General features: G+C 35.9%; 1 protein-coding gene across 3 annotated transcripts; it reads left to right on the top strand.

Moving 5' to 3' along the window:
- Nucleotides 1–114: 114 nt before the first annotated feature.
- LOC126780475 (exosome component 10) lies at nucleotides 115–21,695 on the top strand. 3 transcript variants are annotated; one of them, XM_050504995.1, is made up of 15 exons: nucleotides 115–276; nucleotides 453–527; nucleotides 1,396–1,577; nucleotides 2,736–2,823; nucleotides 6,060–6,232; nucleotides 6,557–6,774; nucleotides 14,038–14,156; nucleotides 14,678–14,841; nucleotides 16,095–16,278; nucleotides 16,373–16,521; nucleotides 17,129–17,267; nucleotides 17,667–17,782; nucleotides 18,271–18,370; nucleotides 20,330–20,407; nucleotides 21,024–21,695. In XM_050504995.1, exons 1-15 carry the CDS (start codon nucleotides 214–216, stop codon nucleotides 21,645–21,647), a joined length of 2,472 nt encoding a protein of 823 aa, XP_050360952.1. In that variant the 5' UTR covers nucleotides 115–213; the 3' UTR covers nucleotides 21,648–21,695. The 3 variants fall into 3 exon arrangements, with proteins under 3 accessions (XP_050360952.1, XP_050360950.1, XP_050360951.1); XM_050504993.1 differs by having other exon boundaries at nucleotides 2,646–2,823; XM_050504994.1 differs by lacking the exon at nucleotides 453–527 and having other exon boundaries at nucleotides 2,646–2,823.
- Nucleotides 21,696–22,073: the final 378 nt, after the last annotated feature.

Raw genomic sequence — 22,073 nt, 5'->3', positions numbered from 1 at the left:
TTCTAGAACGAAACCATAAATTTTAAATTACAAAATTGTCTATTAAAAGTACTGTATAGGTATATAGACTATACATAGTGCATACCACTTTATTATCTGTTGTGCGGACTGATATTCTGTTCATTTCATTCTTCACAGCTCACCTCCTGCATGGTGCAGTGGTGATATTTCAGTTTATTTTATTTATGTTTATACTTGGTTTATTCATACAACATGAATTCAGTTTTGAACCCAGAAGCTCCAGAATTTTATCCACATTTAACATCAGTTACGCAGGTATGTAATAATGATTTAGTTTAATATCCTGACAATATTTAGCATGTGTTTTCATCATAATACTAGTTATTGAGCTTTAATAAAAACTTGATTGTGTTAAAATAGGTCAATCCTTTTCAATTGATGCAATCAAGTTTTGTTAGTAAGATTCAGGAACTATGGATATTCTCTTATAGGTACAGACTTCGTTCTGGAACAAAGTGAGCTTGATAACGAAATTATTTCATGGACAAAGAAAACATTTAGCGAAGGTGGACGCTCGCATCATTAAGATCGGCCCTAATTATGATTGAAAATGAAAGGATATTCAATACTTTTCTCTATTTTTATATGTTGCATCAATTGGTTCTATTTATTTTGGTCGAGACTAAGTACAACCTGTACAACGAAAATATAATCGTCATTAAACAAACTTTGCTATAGATAGAAGAGCAAGCAGAAGTGAATAAATTTAACAGTTGTATTAATTATATGATGGTATAATTTAATTTAATGAGTAAAAGTCTTCCCTAAATTTATTAATAGTACAAGTCAATGGGTTCTTATAAAATATTATAAGTAATTTTCGAAGTAACCACAAGCCTATATGTGATTCATAGATTTTATGATTGAATATGTTTGACTTAGTGACGAGGGGAACTATTTATCTACTACATAAATAAAATAATTCTGTAATTCTAAGAGTGATTAATATAAAATAAAATGTTACTATTGAACATAAATTTTATAACAAAACTTCTTAATAAGAATCCTAATGAAATTAGATCCCATGATTATTATTTTCTACAATAATTAAATATATGTAACATGCTTAAATGTAAATGAAACAGTTTGGTTTGAAATGATACAATCGTTTTAGTAGTAGTATGAAATAACATATCTGCTTAATAATTAAGTACTTATAATGAAATAATATTTCATTAGATATTTTGGATTCACTTTTCTCAATACTACCAATAAGCAAATAATAATTAATTTATACTGAATTTGTATTTTTCTATGAAATTGTGATGTAACATCATGAATTTTTCCATTAATTTCCTAAAAAGATATGGATGTATAGGAAGAATAGTATACTTATAGTATGTTTTCTCTTTTTACATTTTTTTTCTTTTTCAGGATGGATATACAAAAATCACGAAAACAATCAAACTGTCTAATCACCTGCCTGCAGGAGTTGCATACGATATATTCAAAACATACACTGATTTTGGAGTTGTGTCATGTAAAGTGAGCAATAATGTTGTTGTACGATTGAACGACATACTTGTCAATGAACTGCCAAATGTGAAGCTGAAACCGTAAGTAATTTTTTTTTATTTTTCATCTCATAAACATGCACTAATATTCATCACAATAATAATATAATAATAAAGCATAATAATACTTCCTTCTTTTTTAATTTTTGGGCAAGTTCAACCGGAAGCTAAGCTTTATTCTTTTAATGTTGGCTCACTGGCAAAGCGAATTTATTACTAAAAAAGCTAGTTTTCACTAAATATATATATTGTGAACTAAAAAGAAAGGCAAAGGAAACTGTAAATGATCTTAAAATTTAGTGTAGAGTAGGATAATACAAGTGAAATAAATAAAATATATTTAAAAAAAGATATAGGAAACAGTCTACACATAGGCCAGACCCATCTATTTTCAGAAGGCGTTCCCAAATATACTACTCTTTCATATTAGTATATATTTATATAGTAGTAACTTACATATATATGTAGTTAAATATTTTGTTGGAAATTTGTTCTGGTGCAATATTATCTAAAATATAATTTAAATTTAATACAATGATCTCATTAAGCTTATTGTGAAAATGATTTTAAAATGATGTGACTAGAAGAAGCCTCGACAATCAATATTCATTTTGTATCGATACAACTACTAAACTAACTTATGTATATTATACAATTAATCAATTCTATAATATACATAATGTCCAATGCTCAGCCTATCCCATATTTACAATTATTTAAATGTTGATTTTTTTTAAATTGTAGTCAAATAATGCTTAGCAGTGTTGAATGTTTTCATCTTATCAATAATGTTGTTGGATTCCTCCTGTATCAGTTGGACTTTCACAATTGTAAACATAAAACAGTCATATTGTAAATATTCCATTTTTATTTTGTAAGCCGAATATTTTCTTTATTAATTTTATTTATCATTATATAAAATATTTTTATTTGCTTGTATTATATAGTATTTTATATCATAACATTTTCTCATCTGCTAGCGACATAACGAAATATTTTTATAGCTTATTATTATGGCTGTACAGAAGATAATTTATCATATTCAGTTGGGCTCTAGATTAGAGCGTTCATAGAGCAAATGGTTAATAAAAGTAAGTTTTGTACAAACAGAAAAAATATCGCATACAACACAGAGAAAATAATAGACGCCAACGACAATATTATGGACAGAGTTAACATCCACATTGACAATGTGTGCAGAGTGAACGCACCATGCGAGCAGTTCCTGGCAGGTGTCAATCCGAACTGCAATGCCTGGAGTGACAAGCCCCTTATCACAAAGATAGAGGTAATTGAACTTTTATTATTGTTTCATTGCAATTTCCATAGTTTATATGCTTTTTGTATGAATGTTTTTATGTTGCTTTCTTCCCGGCCGTATCAAGCAATTTGGAAGTGTTCTGTTGTATCTGTGTACTTGAACTTGATAATTTCATGTGCAAAAAGTAACCCAGCTACTGTTTGTCAAATTCGGGATATATAACTATACTAGCTTCGCTCGAGGGGAGGGATAGGTGGTAGATCGCCTATCTCCTAACTCAGGATCAAGTATTCCAAATGAAATCTAAATCCGTTCAGTATTCAGTTACAAAGATCGATACATTCACTCTCACAAAGTTTAGCATTTATCATTTGATTAGGATAGACTTCTTATAACACAAAAATAATATATATATATATTTTTTTTTTTTTTTATTAAATATTAAACACAATTTGTTGTTCACTGTACATTATAGTCAATTAGTATAACGTTTTCACTTCACTACCTAACTCCCTACCCACCCACCGCCACCTATCAACCTACGTATTATATATTGTGCGGCGGCGCGTCTGGCTCTCGCCCACTCACCCTCCCTAGTTACCTCCCTAGTTACCTCCAGTTACCCCCAGTTATACCAAGCAAACCCTCTGGGCGTTACTTGATTCGTTAGTGATTAATTGATTAGTTCAACGGCCAGACTTGAAAATGCCGACTCAAAGTCATCTATATTTTATCGCTTTATTATGCTCTTATGGTTCTATTTTAAAGATAGAAATTTTATTGATTTTTAATCGAAGCGAACGTTAGCACGTTCTAGAGACTTCTATTTTATGAAAGCGTTATTGCATTTCAGTTTCATGTATTACCGTTTTTTTTGTATGGAAAGCTGTCATATTGCATCGTGTTATATACGAAAAGTGCTCTCGTTTAGGCAAACTTACGATTACGATTTAAGTAATAGATGTCATTACATGAATAAAGAAAATATGCACACGTATGAACATAAATATATAACCAAATGCAATAACTATCGTCCTTTCCGTCTATCATCTAACCTATGCAGGATATCTTCGAATTATCATTTTGCAGTAGCAATGGGGGGGAGGGGGTATTAAGATAATTTTATAAAAAACATTTTAATTTATATCAAGAGCACATTCACTGGTGGTAGTGCTTTGTGCAAGCTCTTTTTTTTTTTTTTATAGAATAGGAAGGCGGACGAGCATATGGGCCACCTGATGGTAAGTGGTCACCAACGCTCTTAGACATTGGCATTGTAAGAAATGTCAACCATCGCTTACATATCCAATGCGCCACCAACCTTGGGAACTAAGATTTTATGTCCCTTGTGCCTGTAATTACACTGGCTCACTCACCCTTCAAACCGGAACACAACAATATCAAGTATTGCTGTTTTGCGGTAGAATATCTGATGAGTGGGTGGTACCCAGACGAGCTCGTCTGGGTGGGTAGTACTTGGTATTGTTGTGTTCCGGTTTGAACGGTGAGCCGGTGTAATAACAGGCACAAGGGACATAACATCTTAGTTCCCAAGGTTGGTGGCGCATTGGTGCTGTAAGCGATGGTTAACATTTCGTACAATGCCAATGTCAATGGGCGTTGTTGACCACTTACCAGGTGGCCCATATGCTCGTCCGCCTTCCTTTTCTATAACTTGCTTCATATGTAAGCTTAATGTACAAGCCGGTTAAAATTTACTTGACGGAATAATAACGATTGCGATTGCGACTGTACTCATCGTATATAATAACGCATCAGTCGCAGTACATGGGTGTATGTATCTGTTTATATGGTACCTATAGGCGTGCTCGAATGGCGGCTGAAAGCTACGTTATTGATTTTGAATGCAGTCTCTGTCGTACCTATGCGATTCAATACGTTCGCAAGTACAAAATGCAACAACCCATCCCGGTTTTATATGCTCACCTTAGACCATTAGAAATGTGTATAATTTTCCTTTGTTCTACGAATGTGACATGTTTTTTTTATGACCGTAATAACTTTCAGTCGTAACAATTAAATAAAAACCAACAAATAATATATATGTATATAGGAATAGGAAATGCAATATTTTTGTCTTTGTTTTCTAAAATACAAAGAGTTAAGAATACTTATTGTTATAAAGGTTTAATTAGAAAACTGGCCTTTCAATATAAAAGCATATTTATTTTTTGATTTTAAATAACTTAAAAAGTTGGTGGTTTTTTACTTGAGCAAATTACGAGTATTGATCAGCGGTCCGCCGCCGTCTGGGGATCATTTTATGCTGGATGGCGGACTATTGCATTAGTGTTTTATATCAACGGATTTTACAAATACAAATTTTTGATTCGGCTCTGGATGCTTGAATTTTAATTAGTATTACCCTTTAGTTGTAGTTTCCCATATTGCCATTGGAAAGGATTTAGATTAAAATATAGTATTTTTATAAGCTTTCATAGCGATATGTCAACGTGATTATGAAATTAACATTTTCGTGACAAATGCTAGCATACATTTTACATCAGAGGGTAGGAATAACCATATCTACAGACAACTCAATACAGTTCAATTAAAAAGAAAGCCAATATAAGTTTAACATATTGTTTGTTTATAAATTTATAGTTTGTTTCTAAATGACACTCGAACGGCTGGACGTCTTCTAATAATAAAATTTGGCATAGGGAACAACAATGTTGTCGATTAGGACACAGGCTACTTTTTATCTATACCATTATATAAAGATGAAGTTTGCTTTTTGTACGTACTAATATCAGAATTTACCATTTCGACTTATAAATGTATATATATATATATATATATATATATATATATATATATATATGCGTAAGATAGTCCTTATTGAGAAAGGTAGTCTAACGTCGCACTCCGACCCAAACGGCGGCGGAGCGGCAACGTCGAACGCGGCTGGAACCGCGCGGAGCGGCTAGTTATTTTATACGAAAATCATTAACGCGATTTAGTTAACTATGGGCTACCGCGGGAAGAAGCTCCGAGTTAGTAAAAATTATATACAGTTTTAAGTACTTATGCCTCTTATTGGAGGTGTTATTGCAATTTATAACCTCGTTTAATATCTCGGGTTTACGCCGCTTTTTGTTTGCATTGATCCCGGCCTAAAAATGTTCTTAATTGAAATTATTCTGTATTATCTATATAAAGTCGTCCTAATTTTTAATCCTGATCATTAATAAATTAAGTGTATATTTTGTGAAATATTTCAATTATTCAATGTTTTCAAGGTGGGGTCCGCCATGTTCTTTGGGGCTAAAAATGTACGAAGGCCCCAATTGCGATTCAAAGACACAATCGACAACTCGAACAACCTATGGGTCCCGAAGATTTCGGACAAACCGAACAATATTAAACCACTGGCTTTGAACATTTTGTTCAATGATGAAGGCCAGGCAGTTGGGTAAGCGATCCAATTCGTATTATTAATAAATAGGAGATCACATATAAAATAATAATAATTCATTTCGATAATTTTCCTCTTCAGGAATAAAAACGAACTCTTTACTTCTCTGTTCTCTGCAGTGGCAACCTGATATCAACCCCTAAGATTAAATATACAGTAATAACCTTACAATTTTTACATTGATGATGTACTTACTAATGTTTGCCATTAGAAAGGGCACTTTTCCCTATAGCAGTTATAAAAACACGGAGATAGATTAACATGGTCACATAGCACTATCTAGTTGCCATAAAAATTAATCATAACAAATTTTTTTTTTAGGTATGAGCACCCTTACAAAGTGGAGATCGAAACCTTTGAGCCGTCGCTCGAGGTATTATCGGCTGATCCAGAGCCTCCGACGTTCCCACCACCGCTAGAGGAAACGAATTATACGTACATCGACACCGAGGAGCTTGTCGATCAGCTCGTGGAACATCTCGAGACTGTCGAGGAATTGGCTGTGGACGTCGAACATCATTCTTACAGGACTTATCAAGGTTAGTACATATATATTTATTATATGTATATATTTATATAATGTATATATTTTGCACATTTCAATTGCTAAAACTATTCTGTTTCTGTAGAATCTTCATAATTCTCTTATGTCATAATTTGAATGTTATGCTACTTTTTCTATACAATATTAAGTGGACTCAACATTACTTCAAATTTTTTTAACAATATTTAGATTGAAATATTTATCTCACTGGCCTATTTGAAGACAAAGATCTTTTTGAAAAGATTAATTATTTTAATATTTTTAAGCAAAATCTTGAATCTTTTAAAATTTCATTATGTTATATGTTATAATTAGTTAAAATATATTAATAAAACTATTCATGTATTCATTCACATAGTTTTTTGTAAAATAACTTTCTCGCGTATCGGTATATTTTTTACTAATAAGAACAATCAAGGTGTGCAAAATGTAAAAGATTTCTTTTATTATGTATTTTTAGGTTTTCTATAGTTATAACTATAACTTTGGTAACTAAAGTTGAGTCAAGTCAAGTTAGGGTCTCGTTTGAACTTCAATGTCTTTCTGGAATTTGTCACGGTATATTATCTTGGTAATTTTGAAATTTCATTTATAATATATGCTCCCTTTGTGTTTGTAATTAGCCTCAAATTATTGTTAAGAAGGCCAGATGAAATTCAGCCACATTTGTATCCTTCAACATGCTCCAGAGTAGCATGATGATAGGTTAAGAAGGAACTTGAGAGCTCTTAAGTTTAATAGGAGAGTAGATCTTTGCCCAGCTGTGGAAGATATACAGGCTTCTTCTTTTTCTACAGGGTATGTAACATAAGGTTTTCAACTTGACCCACAGCGGGGACAAAGAAAATTATTTATGTGTAACTTCATCTCATCCTACATATCTACCAATCATACTTTTATAAATCTGGTATAGTTAGATTGTCTGTTGGTTTTAGATTGTGACATCACAATAAACTTAAAATGGCCTTGAAAGAGAGCGTGGCCTTGTATTAGATCAAACATTTATTTTAAATGTCAAGTCTTACGTATCAAATTAAAGGGCTTAATCAGCACATTGTAAACATATAATGGATTTTCGAGCGGCTGGGTCTTTTTGTTTTTAATTCATGTTTTGGTAATTTATGGATGTGTTCATACAGGTGACTTGGAAATATAATCTTTTTTTAATATATTGCGAATTTTATTTTTTATTTTTTCAGACAACGTACCATACGTTGTATAAAAAATAATAATAAAGAAAATTTAGATAGATCAAGTCGGACAAATAAAATCTCAAAATAATTTAAATAAGAAACTTAAATATGAATTGTATTGTTAAATATGCTACTTTTAGGATAAGATGGCGTGCGAATTATATTCTCTATAGAACTATCGAAGTTGTGTTCTTATTGGATGACAAATTACTAAATAAAAATTTCGGACCAAAGGCTATTTTCTTGTTTCGTACAGAGCGTTGATTTTTCGTAGTTCGATTTTATCTGGTAACCTTTTTTTTGGTTATTTTATTATTAAGAGAGCATTGGCGAAAATCTATTCTACCTATATGAATTCTTTGGACAAGAAAGACCGTGTAAGCCGAAGCAGCTGTTCCCAAAGCACTGCGATGTTGCCAGTCTATTGTCATGCGAAAACATTAATTGTCTAAAGGTTTTCCCAAGATTTTTAAAGTGTATCGCATGCAACAAGTGACCTTACGCTTTGGTTAATGAAGCTAGAAGCCGGCCACGGTTTTTTGCACTCGTGTATAAAGTTTTGTTATAACGTTAAAATGGCGCGTCCTTATTAGTACTTATATTAGTCTGGCAACACATTATAATTAATTAATTATTGTTAACATCAAACTAAACTACAATAACCCAATGTTTCTCAATAAATCTATACAAATAAATAAAATTGAAGTGTCTGTCTGCGATTTCAAAATAATTGCTTTTGTTTAAGTTAATATGGCTATTTGCGAATTACAAACATTTTTTTTTATTTTAATTTTCTATCTGTACTTTTTCCTTAACTACAACCACAATACAATTCATTTCGAATAAATAAAGACTGAATAGTGAAATGTTGAAAATCGATTTAATATTAAAATTGTTTGACGTTGCCTCGTTGGTCTAGTGGCTAGATCTAAGGTCTCAGAACCGGAGGTCCTGGGTTCAAATCCTAGGTCGGGCCAGTTAAAAGTTATTGCGTTTTTCTGTCGAAAATTCTCAATAGCAGCCCGGAGTCTCGTAGTTAAAAGTGTGTACTTCAATGCCTCAGAAAGCACGTAACGCTGTTGGTCCTACGCCCGAACTCTTACCAGTCGTGTCGGATTACTGTCCCATCGGACTATGAGAGTTAGGGAATAGAGAGTGAAAAAAAAGTAATAGCACACCGGCTGAAACTTTTCTCATGAATAGTTAACATCATACTGAGCTGTGAAATAATCATCAGCTGAATCGTGGTGCTGAATCATGCTCCAAGCTGCTCAAGGCTCCGAAAAGTTCCAAATAGAACTTCAAAATCAATTCACCGCGTTGGAAAACGTAAGCAACATTGATGAGAAAACTGACACGCTGGTCAAAATACTGCAAAACACATCCCGCAAGTGTTTTCCGCCACAGAGAAGAGACAACGCACCAAAACTCTCTGCTGAGACACTCGAGCTCATGAGAAAACGACGAGAACTACCATCGTTTTTGTCAGATAAGGCCTTAAACCGAACAATAAAAACGCTGACGCGACGCGATCTCCGACGCTCCCGTGCCATCAAGGCTGCGAGCAAAATCGGGGATCGAAAGTGTTCGCTCGCAAGTTTGGGAGGCCGCGTCTGACAAAACTTAAAACTGAAAATAGTGGGGTCGTTACCTCTAGGCCTGAGATTGTCGGAGAAGTAGAGAGGTTTTATGGGCAGTTGTTCTCTTCAAGATCGGATAAACCCGATCCCGTGGGAATCAGTATTGATGACCAGCGCGCCCCTCTTATGCGCCATTTCTCCGAGGAGCTCCCGGTCGTTGACCAAGGCGAGATTAGGGCGGCTCTAGAACAGCTTAAAAACAACAAAGCCCCGGGAGATGACGGAATCACAACAGAGTTGCTTAAGGCAGGCAGGACTCCGGTCCTAAAAGAGCTAGCAAGCCTATTTAATTCCGTCATCCAACATGGCAATACCCCGGAAACGTGGAGCGGGAGTGAGGTGGTACTGTTTTTCAAGAAAGGTGATAAAACCCTCTTGAAAAACTACAGACCAATCTCCCTCCTGAGTCACGTGTATAAGCTGTTCTCAAGAGTCGTCACGAACCGTCTCGCCAGACGACTAGACGAGTTCCAGCCCCCAGAGCAAGCAGGCTTTCGATCAGGCTACAGCATCGTGGACCACATCCATACTGTTCGGCAGATTGTACAGAAGACAGTAGAGTACAATCAGCCGCTGTGTATGGCATTTGTGGACTACGAGAAAGCCTTCGACTCCCTCGAAACCTGGGCAGTGCTCGACTCATTGCAGAGATGTCATATCGACTGGAGATATATCGAGGTACTGTACAACGCCGCTACAATGACGGTCCACATCCAGGACTGTAAGACGAAGGCGATCCAACTGCGCAGAGGGGTGAGACAGGGGGATGTAATATCCCCGAAACTGTTCACCAACGCGTTGGAAGACGTTTTCAAGACGCTTGATTGGACTGAGTATGGAGTCAATGTAAACGGCGAGTACATCTCACACCTTCGATTTGCCGACGATATCGTCATCATAGCAGAGTTTTTCCGGTGTGTCGGTCTCGGTATAAACTTGGACAAGACCAAGGTCATGTTCAATAGGCATGTCGTGCCGGGACCGATATACGTCGAGGGGAAACCTCTCGAAGTTGTTAGTGAATATACCTACCTAGAACAGATAATACAAGTCGGTAGGAACAACTTCGAGAAGGAAGCCGATCGAAGAATTCGCTTGGGATGGGCAGCATTTGGCAACCTTCGTCAAGTCCTCAAGTCGTCTATACCGCAATGTTTGAAGACGAAAGTCTTCAACCAATGCGTCTTACCTGCCATGACATACGGTGCCGAAACGTGGACACTAACTGCGGGACTAGTCCACAAATTCAAAGTCGCTCAGCGTGCTATGGAGCGAGCTATGCTCGAAGTATCTTTGAAGGATAAGATCAGAAATGAGATTATCCGGAAAAGAACCGGAGTCACCGACATAGCTTGCAAAATTAGCAGGCTGAAGTGGCAGTAGGCTGGTCACGTATGTCGTAGGACCGATGGCCGTTGGAGCAGACGAGTCCTAGAGTGGAGACCGCGAATCGGCAAGCGCAGCGTAGGGCGCCCTCCAGCCAGGTGGACCGACGACCTTAAGAAGGTGGCAGGCACCAACTGGATGCGGAAGGCGGAGGACAGGGAGCTTTGGCGCACCTTGGGAGAGGCCAATGTTCAGCAGTGGACTGGCTGTTGATTTGATTTTGATTTGAATCGTGGAGGGGCGTTCCGTGGGTTATGCGTCTACTGGTCGTATAAACTTGTAAAAAAATATGAAAAGTACAGTCATAGTACGCCGGATGAAACTTTACTATGTCATTGCTTACAGTAACAGTCTGTTAATGTCCCACTGCTGGGCTAAGGCCTCCTCTCCCATTTGAGGAGAAGGTTTGGAGCTGCTCCAATTGGGTTTGGTAGAATACGCATGTGGCAGAGTTTCAATGAAATCAGACACATGTAGGTTTTCTCACGATGTTTTCCTTCACCTTTAAGGACGGGGTGAATTATAAACACAAATTAAGCACACGAAAATTCAGTGGTGCTTGCCCGGGTTTGAACCCGCGATCATCAGTTAAGATTCACGTGTTCTAACCACCAGGCCATCTCGGCTTTTTTGACGAATACTGACGAATAAATACTAAATTTCTTGCTGGATCTTATCAGTACATGTAACATTCAACCGGTGGTCGCTCAACATTAAAGTTATTCTTCTATAATGCCGACTCATAAATGACTACTTGAATATTGTATGTCATTTAAGTTATGTTTGTTTTTAGTAAACTTATCTTATGTCCAGCTGTCGTTGCATTCTTACAAATAAATCGTGCGCTACTTAACTTAAAAATTCAAATCATTCGAACGGTTCGTGAACGCATTAAATACGAATAAAAATGCATTATATTGTGTATATATGCTATATTAGGTAAAACGAGGCGGTGCGTTGCGTTGCAACGCCTCTTGTTGGCTCTGTCTCGTTTATGTATATGCCAATCGATTAAGCCCGGCGGCGGCGGGTGCGGGCGGCATATGTGCAGAGGCTTCATCTCGTTGCGAGTTCGAATTTAATGATATGAAAACCTCCATGGAAATATACGGTGATCGGCAAAAAAGTGTGGAAGCCGATTATTAATATTAATTAGACTTTTGCAAGCACTTAGTGCATTTAACAAAGTTACTTACTTATTGAAGAGCTATCACTGGTTAGAACCGATAAGAAACTGTATTTAATATTTTATATCAATCATTTACATTTGATAATCATATATAATAAAATAAAATTAAATTTATGTATCCTTTATGAAAATAAACTAATATTATATCCAAGCTGTTTTAACGCATATGTCTTAATACGGTCCGCGTTGGACAGATATTTACCTTAGAAGACATTACGGATATTATATATAATATCCGTAATATAATATAAATATATTTAAAGATCACAGAAAGTGTTTGAGAAAAGTCACCGACAAACACTCCCACAGCTTTGTCTGAGTTTCTTCGTTCTCTTAGTTCTGTTTACGGCTTCTGTGTGTGAGATCGCGTTCGTCCCACATTATGAGACACCTCTTGAAAAGTTGTGTTTTTTTGTTAAATAATAATTGCTAGGCAGACTGGCAAGCAGGTCATCTGATGGAAAGTGGTCACCACCACCCGGTATGCATTGACGCTAAGTAATATTAACCATCCCTTACATCGCTACCGCGCTACCAACCTTAGTGATAAATGGGCGGTATAGACGGACTTGTCGTACCACCAAGTAAATGGTACATAATAATTTTTGCTTGATTCATTAAAAAATTATCGTTTAAACATATGAAACAAAAATAAAATAACAATATATCATACCATATCAGCCACATTATATATATCAGCCACATTTCGTAGCCACATTTTGCAGGCGGCCATTGCATCCATTTTTCCCGACTTTTTTCCTATATGCTTTTAATATTTTTAGTTAATAGACTCATGTTGCTCACTTGTTGCTGACGCTAACCACCCTCTCCGTTTCTGTCGACTCTTGGTTTCACTCTTTTTAAACGTTTTGTTCTACACTTAACGGCATCAGTTTTGTCCACCATAATGCCACACAATCGCCGACACGATACGAAATCTTGATTTGGTTGGGCGAACCATGCATGAATCCCAATTCCATTTTTAATGTTCTATAGATTGTCAAAACTATAATCCGCAATGCACTATTCTATTTGTAAAGTACAACAATTGTTTATAGTTGTGGTAAATAAAAATTAAATAACAATGAATATCATGATACGAATGTATCTTGTTATCATCTTGTGATTCTACCCGTGTTTCCATTGGCTAATTTTTACAAAAAGCAATTATTGTAAAGTGTAGGTAACGATGAGTATTATGAATATTTAAATCATTATTTTAGGTATTATCAATACTTTTTGGCAGCGCACGCCAAACAATGACTTGTAGGTTTTTTTTGATAATTTTAATTTTTTTTGGTTTCTAATAAAATACCACCTAAGTTACTCGCTGATTATGTAGCTTTCTGTAGATGAAAGAATTTTATTAATTGGTTTAATAGTTTTTTAAATTTATCCATTACAAACAAACATAAAAATAATCTTAATCTTTAAAATATTAGTATAGATGAGTGACGGCCTCGTTGGTCTAGTGGTTTGATGTAAGGCCGGGCAAATAAAAAGTTATTGGGTTTTCCTGTCAGAAAATTTTGAATAGCAGCCCGGAGTCTGGAAGTTGGAAGTGTGTACACTCCCGCGCTTCGGAAAGCACGTTAAAGCCCTTGGTCCAGCTCCTAAACTCTTTTCGGTCGTGTCGATTGCCCTCCCATTGGATTATGAGATTTAGGGAATAGAGAGTGCATTTGTGTTTGCGCACACACTTGTGCACTATAATATCTCCTGCGTAGTTGGCTAATATCTCTTTGAGATTGGCCGCCGTGATCGAAATCGGTCTGGAGGACATTATTATTATTTTGTAGATAATACATTTTATTAAAATGGATACGTTTTTAATGGTACCTTCTTTTCAGGCATAACCTGTCTGATTCAAATAACGACGTACGCCGGCGACTTTCTCGTCGACACTCTTGCTGTGCGTGAACATGTTCACAAACTGAACTTGTCGTTCACCAACCCGAACAAGATAAAAGTGAGTGACGTATTTCTATTTAGATTCTCTTTGAAATAAGATATAATATATTTGATTAATATAAAAGGTATAAAAAAATCAAAATAATTCTCTACATTACCAAAGCACTATGAAGCAGTTAGTAGGAACAGCCTGTGAATGTCCCAGTACTGGGCTAAGGCCTCCTCCCCTTTTTTGTTTGAGGAGAAGGTATGGAGGTCATTCCATCACGCTACTCCCATGCGGGTTGGCAGAATTTCAGTGAAATTAGACACATGCAGGCTTCCTCACGATGTTTTCCTTCACCGTATAGCACGAGATGAATTATAATCACAAATTAAGCACATGAAAATTCAGTGGTGCTTACCCGGGTTTGAACCCACGATCACCGGTTAAGATTCACGCGTTCTTACCACTGGGCCATGTTACGAATAAATTAATCTAGTTCGACATTTACACAATAGACAGACAGTAGACATTTCATATGCTAATACTTTACAGTGTTTTCGCGTACAATTAGTGTATTATTGTTACATTATCAGGTGTTCCATGGCGCTGAGATGGATGTGCTGTGGCTACAGCGCGACTTCGGCGTGTACGTGGTTGGTATGTTTGACACCCACAAGGCTGCACGCGCGCTCAACCTGCCAGCGCTCTCCCTAAAAGCCCTGCTCTTCCGTTACTGCGGGGTGAACACAGATAAGAAGTAAGTATACACGGAACACCCACCCTCACCCTTATCTCATTTATTTGGGGTCAGCGCCGTGTGAACTGAACTGCACGGAGAAATCACTCTGGTACTTTTAGGAGTGTCCTCGGGAATACTTTTGCAGGTGGATCGCTTGCACGATTACACGAGCCACCCAGCTTTGATCGCACGGCTAAATACTAAAGTATGGACAAAATTAAACCAAAGGCGTTGTATGTCGTTAGCCAATTCACTCACCACATAAAAAAATGTTTCAATGAACGAAAACCATTTGTAATTATCCACAAAGAATCAATTTTACACAATTTCTTTAGCTTACATTTTGTATACGTGTTGTGGAATATAAAATAGTTGTCAAGTACACGTTTACCAATCTTGGTTTTAATTCAAATATTCTTATTAATATTTCGTTAATTTCTTATCGTATGTGATAATGATTGTTATGCGATCGTAACAATATCTAAAACTCGCAGAATTGTATGACATCGATACTTGTAAGCTATCGCTCAACATTAAATACGGCGCAATTAATACTGTTTGGTAATGTTTAAAAATAAGTCTGTCGGGTCTTGTACTTTATACAGGATCAATTACTCCTGATAGAAGTATTCATTCGGTCAAATATACCCCTCTTGTCTTTGCGTTCTTTTCTCGGGGACCAAGTTAAACCGGTCTAGCTGTCCTTGTCCCTACAGATAGAAATAAGTTTTATATAACAAATATCTTTCAAATTCAAATCCAGCCTCCAGCTTTAAGATTTATAGATTTTGACCGTGCCTTAAATAGGCATTACCTACCACCGAACAAAACCCTTCCCTTACCATTAGAAAGTTCATTTGTTCTATTTCTGTCTTTAAACTTTAATCAATAAAATAATAATATCCTGCGACATTATTCACACACGGCCAACTGATCCCAAATTAAGCAGTGCTTGTGCTACGGAAACCAGACAAATAATATATGACATATATACTAGTTTTTTTTTGTAAATACACTTGTATAGATAATTACACCCAGACTCAGAACAAACAGTAATGTTTTTTTCATTCACACAAATGTCTGTTCTGGATGGGCATCGAACCCACAACCTTCGGCGTGAAAATATCTACCAACCACGCCAACCGGCTCGTCAATTGTACATGTCGTTTTATTTCAGTTCGTAAAAATATATTTTTTTTAAATAATAAAATCTTTAATAACGATGGTAGTCTTTTTTACACTTTGTACAAACAACAACGCAACACTCACAGGTTTCAACTCGCCGATTGGCGCATTCGTCCGCTGCCGGATGAATTGGTGCGCTATGCGCGTTTGGACACGCACTACTTGCTGTACATCTGGCGTCGTATGAAGGGCGACCTGCTGGACGCGGGTGGAGGAGCGTACAACCGACTGCTCTCGGTCTTCGAAGTGAGCCGCCATCTGTGTGGCCACGTAAGTTATTATTTATATAAAATTTGTTGTTGATGTTGAATTTATATGATTTTAACACAAGTTATATAATAATAAAAAAATGTTTGTTATGCAGACCTACAACAAGGAAGTGTTGCACGAGAACAGTCACATGAACATCTACACGCGCTCGAAGAAGTCTTTCAATTCTAGGCAAATGGCCGCCCTGCGGATGCTGTATCGCTGGCGTGACGCTAATGCGCGGGAGATGGACGAGAGCACAAAGTGAGTTAACAGATATTATACGAAATTTGTAAAGAGTAGCTATCTAGGCTGCAGCATATGGCTCAACCTCATCGGCGGAATCGCGAACAGATGATGATACCAAAGATGTACTAATTGTATAATATTGTGTTCTATCATTATCATTCTATGAATAAAATGAAGGTGGATTAGCAAATAGGCCAGCTGACGGTAACTGGTTACCAATGCCAATAGACATGGGTACTACACTTTCTCACTCGCCCTTCAAACCGAAACGCAATACTGTGTATGACAATTTGGAAGTAAAGTATATGTTCAGTTGATGGTATCGAACCAAGATGGGCTTGCAGAAAACCCATTGCCTGCCACCAAGTAAGATAATTTTTATTTTTATTATTAATTTATACGATTATATAACGAAGAGTTGCGTTAAAATTGTAAAAGTCTATTTTGATGAAAATATTTTGATTTAATTTTAAGTTTGTGTGAACGCGCTTACCTCAGCATCTACCATGGCCCACTTATAAAAAAATTAGAATAAACAACAGAAAATGGAGCAGAAATGAAATCGCGTGAAGTGCTACTAAGTACTTCTACTTAATAACATGTATGTTTTTCATGTGTATAGCTACTTGTTGCCGAACCACATGATGTTGACGCTCGCCGAGACACTTCCAAAGGAAATGCAGGGCTTGAGCGCTTGTTGCCACCCTATGTCGCCGTTCCTCAAGCAGAATCTCGTCACCGTGCACCGTATGTTGCTGTCGGTACGTGAGACACAACAACATACTTACAGAGATTGTTCGCCGTGAACAATGCGTAAAAAATAACTTAGTTTATCAATTTTATAAATATTAATATGGCCAGTATTATATTTTATCAAAACAAAAAAAAAAGCTTTGAAACGACATTTTTAGTTAAGGAAATCAAACGAAATTATCTCAAAATGCAAGTATGTAGTTTTTATCGTACCTATTTTATGTAGGTTTTTAAAGCAAATAATTTAAATACGATCAAGCTGTGACTGCAATATGAGTTATATATAATTATCTATATAAAATTTATATAATTACCTAAATATATTTTAAAACTTGTATGCACCGGTGTGGTCGGTGTCTCGTGGTGTAAACCCGTCCAAGTGAGTACAACAGGCATGTCTGTTTCAGTGCCGCGAGCTCCCGCTGGAACCCCTGCCGCATGAGATGCTGCAAGAAGACGAGTATATAGAGCCGCCGCAACTCACATACGATGTCCTTGATTTGGGAAATTACCCCGAATACACGTAATTTTAGCCATTTATTGTTACACTAATATAACCCCTTTTTGTCAGACAAATTCGATCTTATTTATAATATAAAACAGAAGTTAAAAATTTGGCAATGTTGTATTCTCAAATAGTATCAACAAAAAATCTAATGTCAGTACATTGCGGACTTTTCGCAATCGCCAAAATTAATTAATCAAATGCAAATTATACGCAATAAACCTTATAATGAAATTGTAAGAAATTTCATAACAAGCAATCTTAGTCGAAACAGTTAACTGTTTCGTCTCAGCTTTTAAAAAGCCTTGTTCGATTGAATAATCTCGTAAACATATTATAACACAGATAATAAATAATGCCTTTCATATCAAAAAAGTTTATATTTTATCTAGTTTGTCAGAATTTCTGGTTACAACTTTTTTACTTTACGAAGAGAAACAACAAAATAATCTCGTAAGGCACGTGATTGGGTGGCACATATCTTCGATATTTGAATTTGCTGACAGTGACGACGGCGGACTGGACGAGGCCGCGGGCCCCCTGGAGGAGGTGGAGCTTCCCGAAAATGCCGACATTGCAGCCTTCAAGACTCCCAAGCCTGGCACTGTGAGTTCACATCATTAGATGAAAAAAATATTGATGTATTTTGTTTTGCTCGCATTTTGGCTTTGATTCCCCGAAGACGGTATTATTCTATGTTCACAGCTTTTTTATCATTATTAGTTTATCAACAAATATATAATTGTTTAAGAACAGTACGTACACAGATTCAAAAAGATAAATAGTACATGTATCTAAAAAACGCAATCAAGTTCTAGGGAATTAAAATTTGGTCAAGTTGTTGTGTTTAATGTATTACTTTTAAAGTATTGTACGCTTCAACGAAGTATTATAAGTTGTTTGACGCACATTTATCGTCCATACTCTGTACTATCGTACTATATGTACACAAAAATATGTTACTATTAGCCATGTAAGGAATACGAATATCTACTGATAACCGAATCTTGCGCCATATTTAAATCCCAGCCTGTAAATATACGCTATTATAATAGATGTAGGGCTGATTTCAGACATAAGCAAGGTTTATCTGAACGGATGGATTGTAGATTGGAGTGATTTAATAAAATGCTTAGTAATTATTATTTTTTGTATTATTTATTAATGCTTTCATATATTTTCTAAATCATTCAGTTATTTTCACATTCTCATGGATTTTACGAAAGTGAACACGTCGCTTTCTCGACTGTGGACTGCGAATATTCGACGATTAATCTTCACTTCATTATGTATTTATTGAAATTATTTTGAACTTATCATATAGTTTTGAAATATTTACGTTTATAGTTACTGTTATCTAGAACTCAGTAATTAAATTATTGTTTACTACGATATAGCTCACCTCACTATGTGGTAGAACTTTGAGTCAGCCAGTGTGAGTAGGCACCACCCGCTCATCACATATTCATACATTGTGTTTCGGTTTGAAGCACGTGTGAGCCAGTGTACTGCACGCAAAGAGGCCATAATTATAGGCCATCTTAGTTTCAAGGTTGGTGGTACTTTGGCGATGTAAGAGATGATTAATATTTCTTATAACGCCTTTTGCCAGTCTGCCTACCTATTTCTAATTAAAAATAATTACTTTTCGATTTTATAATTATATTACTCTATCACATTAATTTATAATTAGCAAAAATAAATATCCCTCTAAGAAGCAGCGTGAACACTTAAATCGGAGAGGCGGACTGAGGCTCTCAAGTTTTTAGTTTATAATTTAAGTCATATGAGGACCTGATGCTCTGCCAGTATCAAAATTCTTCGAAAATTCTTAAAAAGGTGTCCTATATTACGATATAGGACACCTTTTTAAGAATTTTCTCAGTCCGCCTCTCCGATTTTGGTCATTTCATAAAGGTTCAAAACCTTATTCAGAACTAGACACGAGCAAATAATAAAGTACCTCATTTTATTTAAATACATAATTCAAAATATCAGCCACACGAGAAAACATACAGAGATTTCGCTTCCCAGTACCTTGGTGTATAAAGCCCAGTAAATATATTCAAATGGTAGACCTCTAATGGACATTAATATTTTTTATCGAAGTATCAGCATCTTCTCTATACGTATACTCGACTAGCCGTTATCCGTAAGTAACAAGCCAATAGCAGCTTTTAAATAACTTCTCGTAGACAATTCTAATATCTATAATAAAACGTCCGTCCGTTCGTCAATCTTCAGGCATGTGTTTATTCTTCTCTAAATTAATAATGTTATAGCAATTATTTAAAGGTTTTAGATGGACGGGAGACCAGCAACTGTAGTTAGTATTAGTACTGGGGTAGTACAGATGCTTATAATATAGCTCTAATTATCAATTAACTTGAGTATAGAATGCGTTCCGGTATTATTGACATCCATTGGTTCCGGCTACGGGTTTTTGTTGATTAATAAATTATGTTAAATATGTGTTCTGTAGTGTAGAGAAATCAGTGATTTTTGTTAATTATTTTTATGACTTCAATCAAATCAAAAAGTATAAATTTGTCATTCGTTGTACAGGGATCGCGTTTGAATGTGGATGCGAAGATGTTCATACCACCGTACGACAGATACAAGCAGTATCGTTCTTTGGCGCAGGTACGTAAGTTTTATATTTCAGATAAATAACAAAACTTATAATATTTCATCTTCGAAATGGATAATCTTTGAAACGGCTAAAATAACCAATCGAAATTACTGTCTAACAACAACGACCAACTGAACATTTTGTAATTACATTGATAATAGTAAACGCTTCGTCGCTTTGGCGTCGCGTTCGTTCTATTCTCTTAAGTTCATATTTTTGTTTTGTATTTTATAAACGATAACTCTTTACTTCTAAACTGACCTATTTCTTAGCTGTAGGGTTTAATAAAGTTTACATTAAATTGTTTAGTTTTAACCTTATTTATCTTTTCTTTTGTTTGCTGCTGCTTTACCCATTGTATTTTCACATGTAAGTCAGGATACAGATATCGTAAACTGGATATTTGGTTATGACGCGGGTCAAGCGGCAGGCGAATTTTTAGTTAGTTATAAAATCTTTATAAGTATTTCTCAATGGTTAAAAAGTTAAAACTGTTATATACGTTACTTTATGTAATTTATTGAATCAATCAATCAATAATAAAAAATAACGACGTTTTACGACGAACTGAACGAGCGAAGGCTAGTTGTTAATATTATTATTTAATTAAGTTTTTATTTTATTCAGATTGAGGAGATAAAGGAATACAATGAGAAAGAGGCGAAGATTAAGGCCATATCAAAGGGCAACGAGTATATTAAGACTGAAGTGCTGATCAAGTTACAGGAAGCAAAGACGCTCATCGAAAAAGAGAATAAGAAAAGCGAGAAAGAGCCCGAAGATGAGGCTGTGGCACCGGTGGCCGATGTGACAGGCACAGCTGCGCTGCGCAAGCGCAAGTTCTCAAATGACAAAGGTGCTAATAAGAACGAACCGAACACCACCCAGGGGAAGACTAAGGCTGAAAAGAATAAGCCGCAGAAGAACAAGCTACATAAGAGCAAGCACCCGAAGTACAAGCAGGAGAAGAACAAGTTGGAGAAGAACAAGCTGGAGAAGAACAAGCTGGAGAAGAACAAGCTGGAGAAGAACAAGCAGGAGAAGAACAAGCAGGAGAAGAACAAGCCGGACAAGAACAAGCCTGTGAAGAACAGGAACAAAAATCGGAACAAGGCCAAAAATAAAACCGAGGCTGTAGCCACAACTACTACTAACGTAAAGCCGTTCAACTATAAGAACGTGAACTACAGGAAATTCCGCGAGGAGCCGGAGCCGCACAAGCAGTCTAAGACAAAGCTGAAGAAAAATTAAAAAATAATCACTTATATTATAAGCGAAAGTAAACCCATGTAATCGAAATGCTCTTTTATTTATATCCTCTGTTTAAATAACCTGAACCTACCTGCCTACCTGCGTATATGAATTATATGCTATCGAACAATTTAACCATGATGAAAAATTTATTGATTATGTTAGACGATATTCAAAGACCTTTAAGCGTGTCTGAACTTATGCATAAGCATTTTATATTAAATTCAAAAGATCCTGTTAAGACTACGTGAAATGTTATCAATAACATATCCGGCAAAAATAAAACAAAAACGATCCCTTTTTTTAAATGTTTAGCTAGCGCTTGACTGTTATCACGCCTGAAGGACAGTGAAGATACAGTCTACGATGGAGCGCGCTTGCTTTAAAGATGCCTATTCACTCTTGACTTGAAGGTACCCATATTGT

This window comes from Nymphalis io, chromosome Z (genome assembly GCF_905147045.1).
Source record: "Nymphalis io chromosome Z, ilAglIoxx1.1, whole genome shotgun sequence".
NCBI classification, from domain to species: Eukaryota; Metazoa; Arthropoda; class Insecta; order Lepidoptera; family Nymphalidae; genus Nymphalis; species Nymphalis io.
This window is presented reverse-complemented; position numbering and strand designations above follow the sequence as displayed.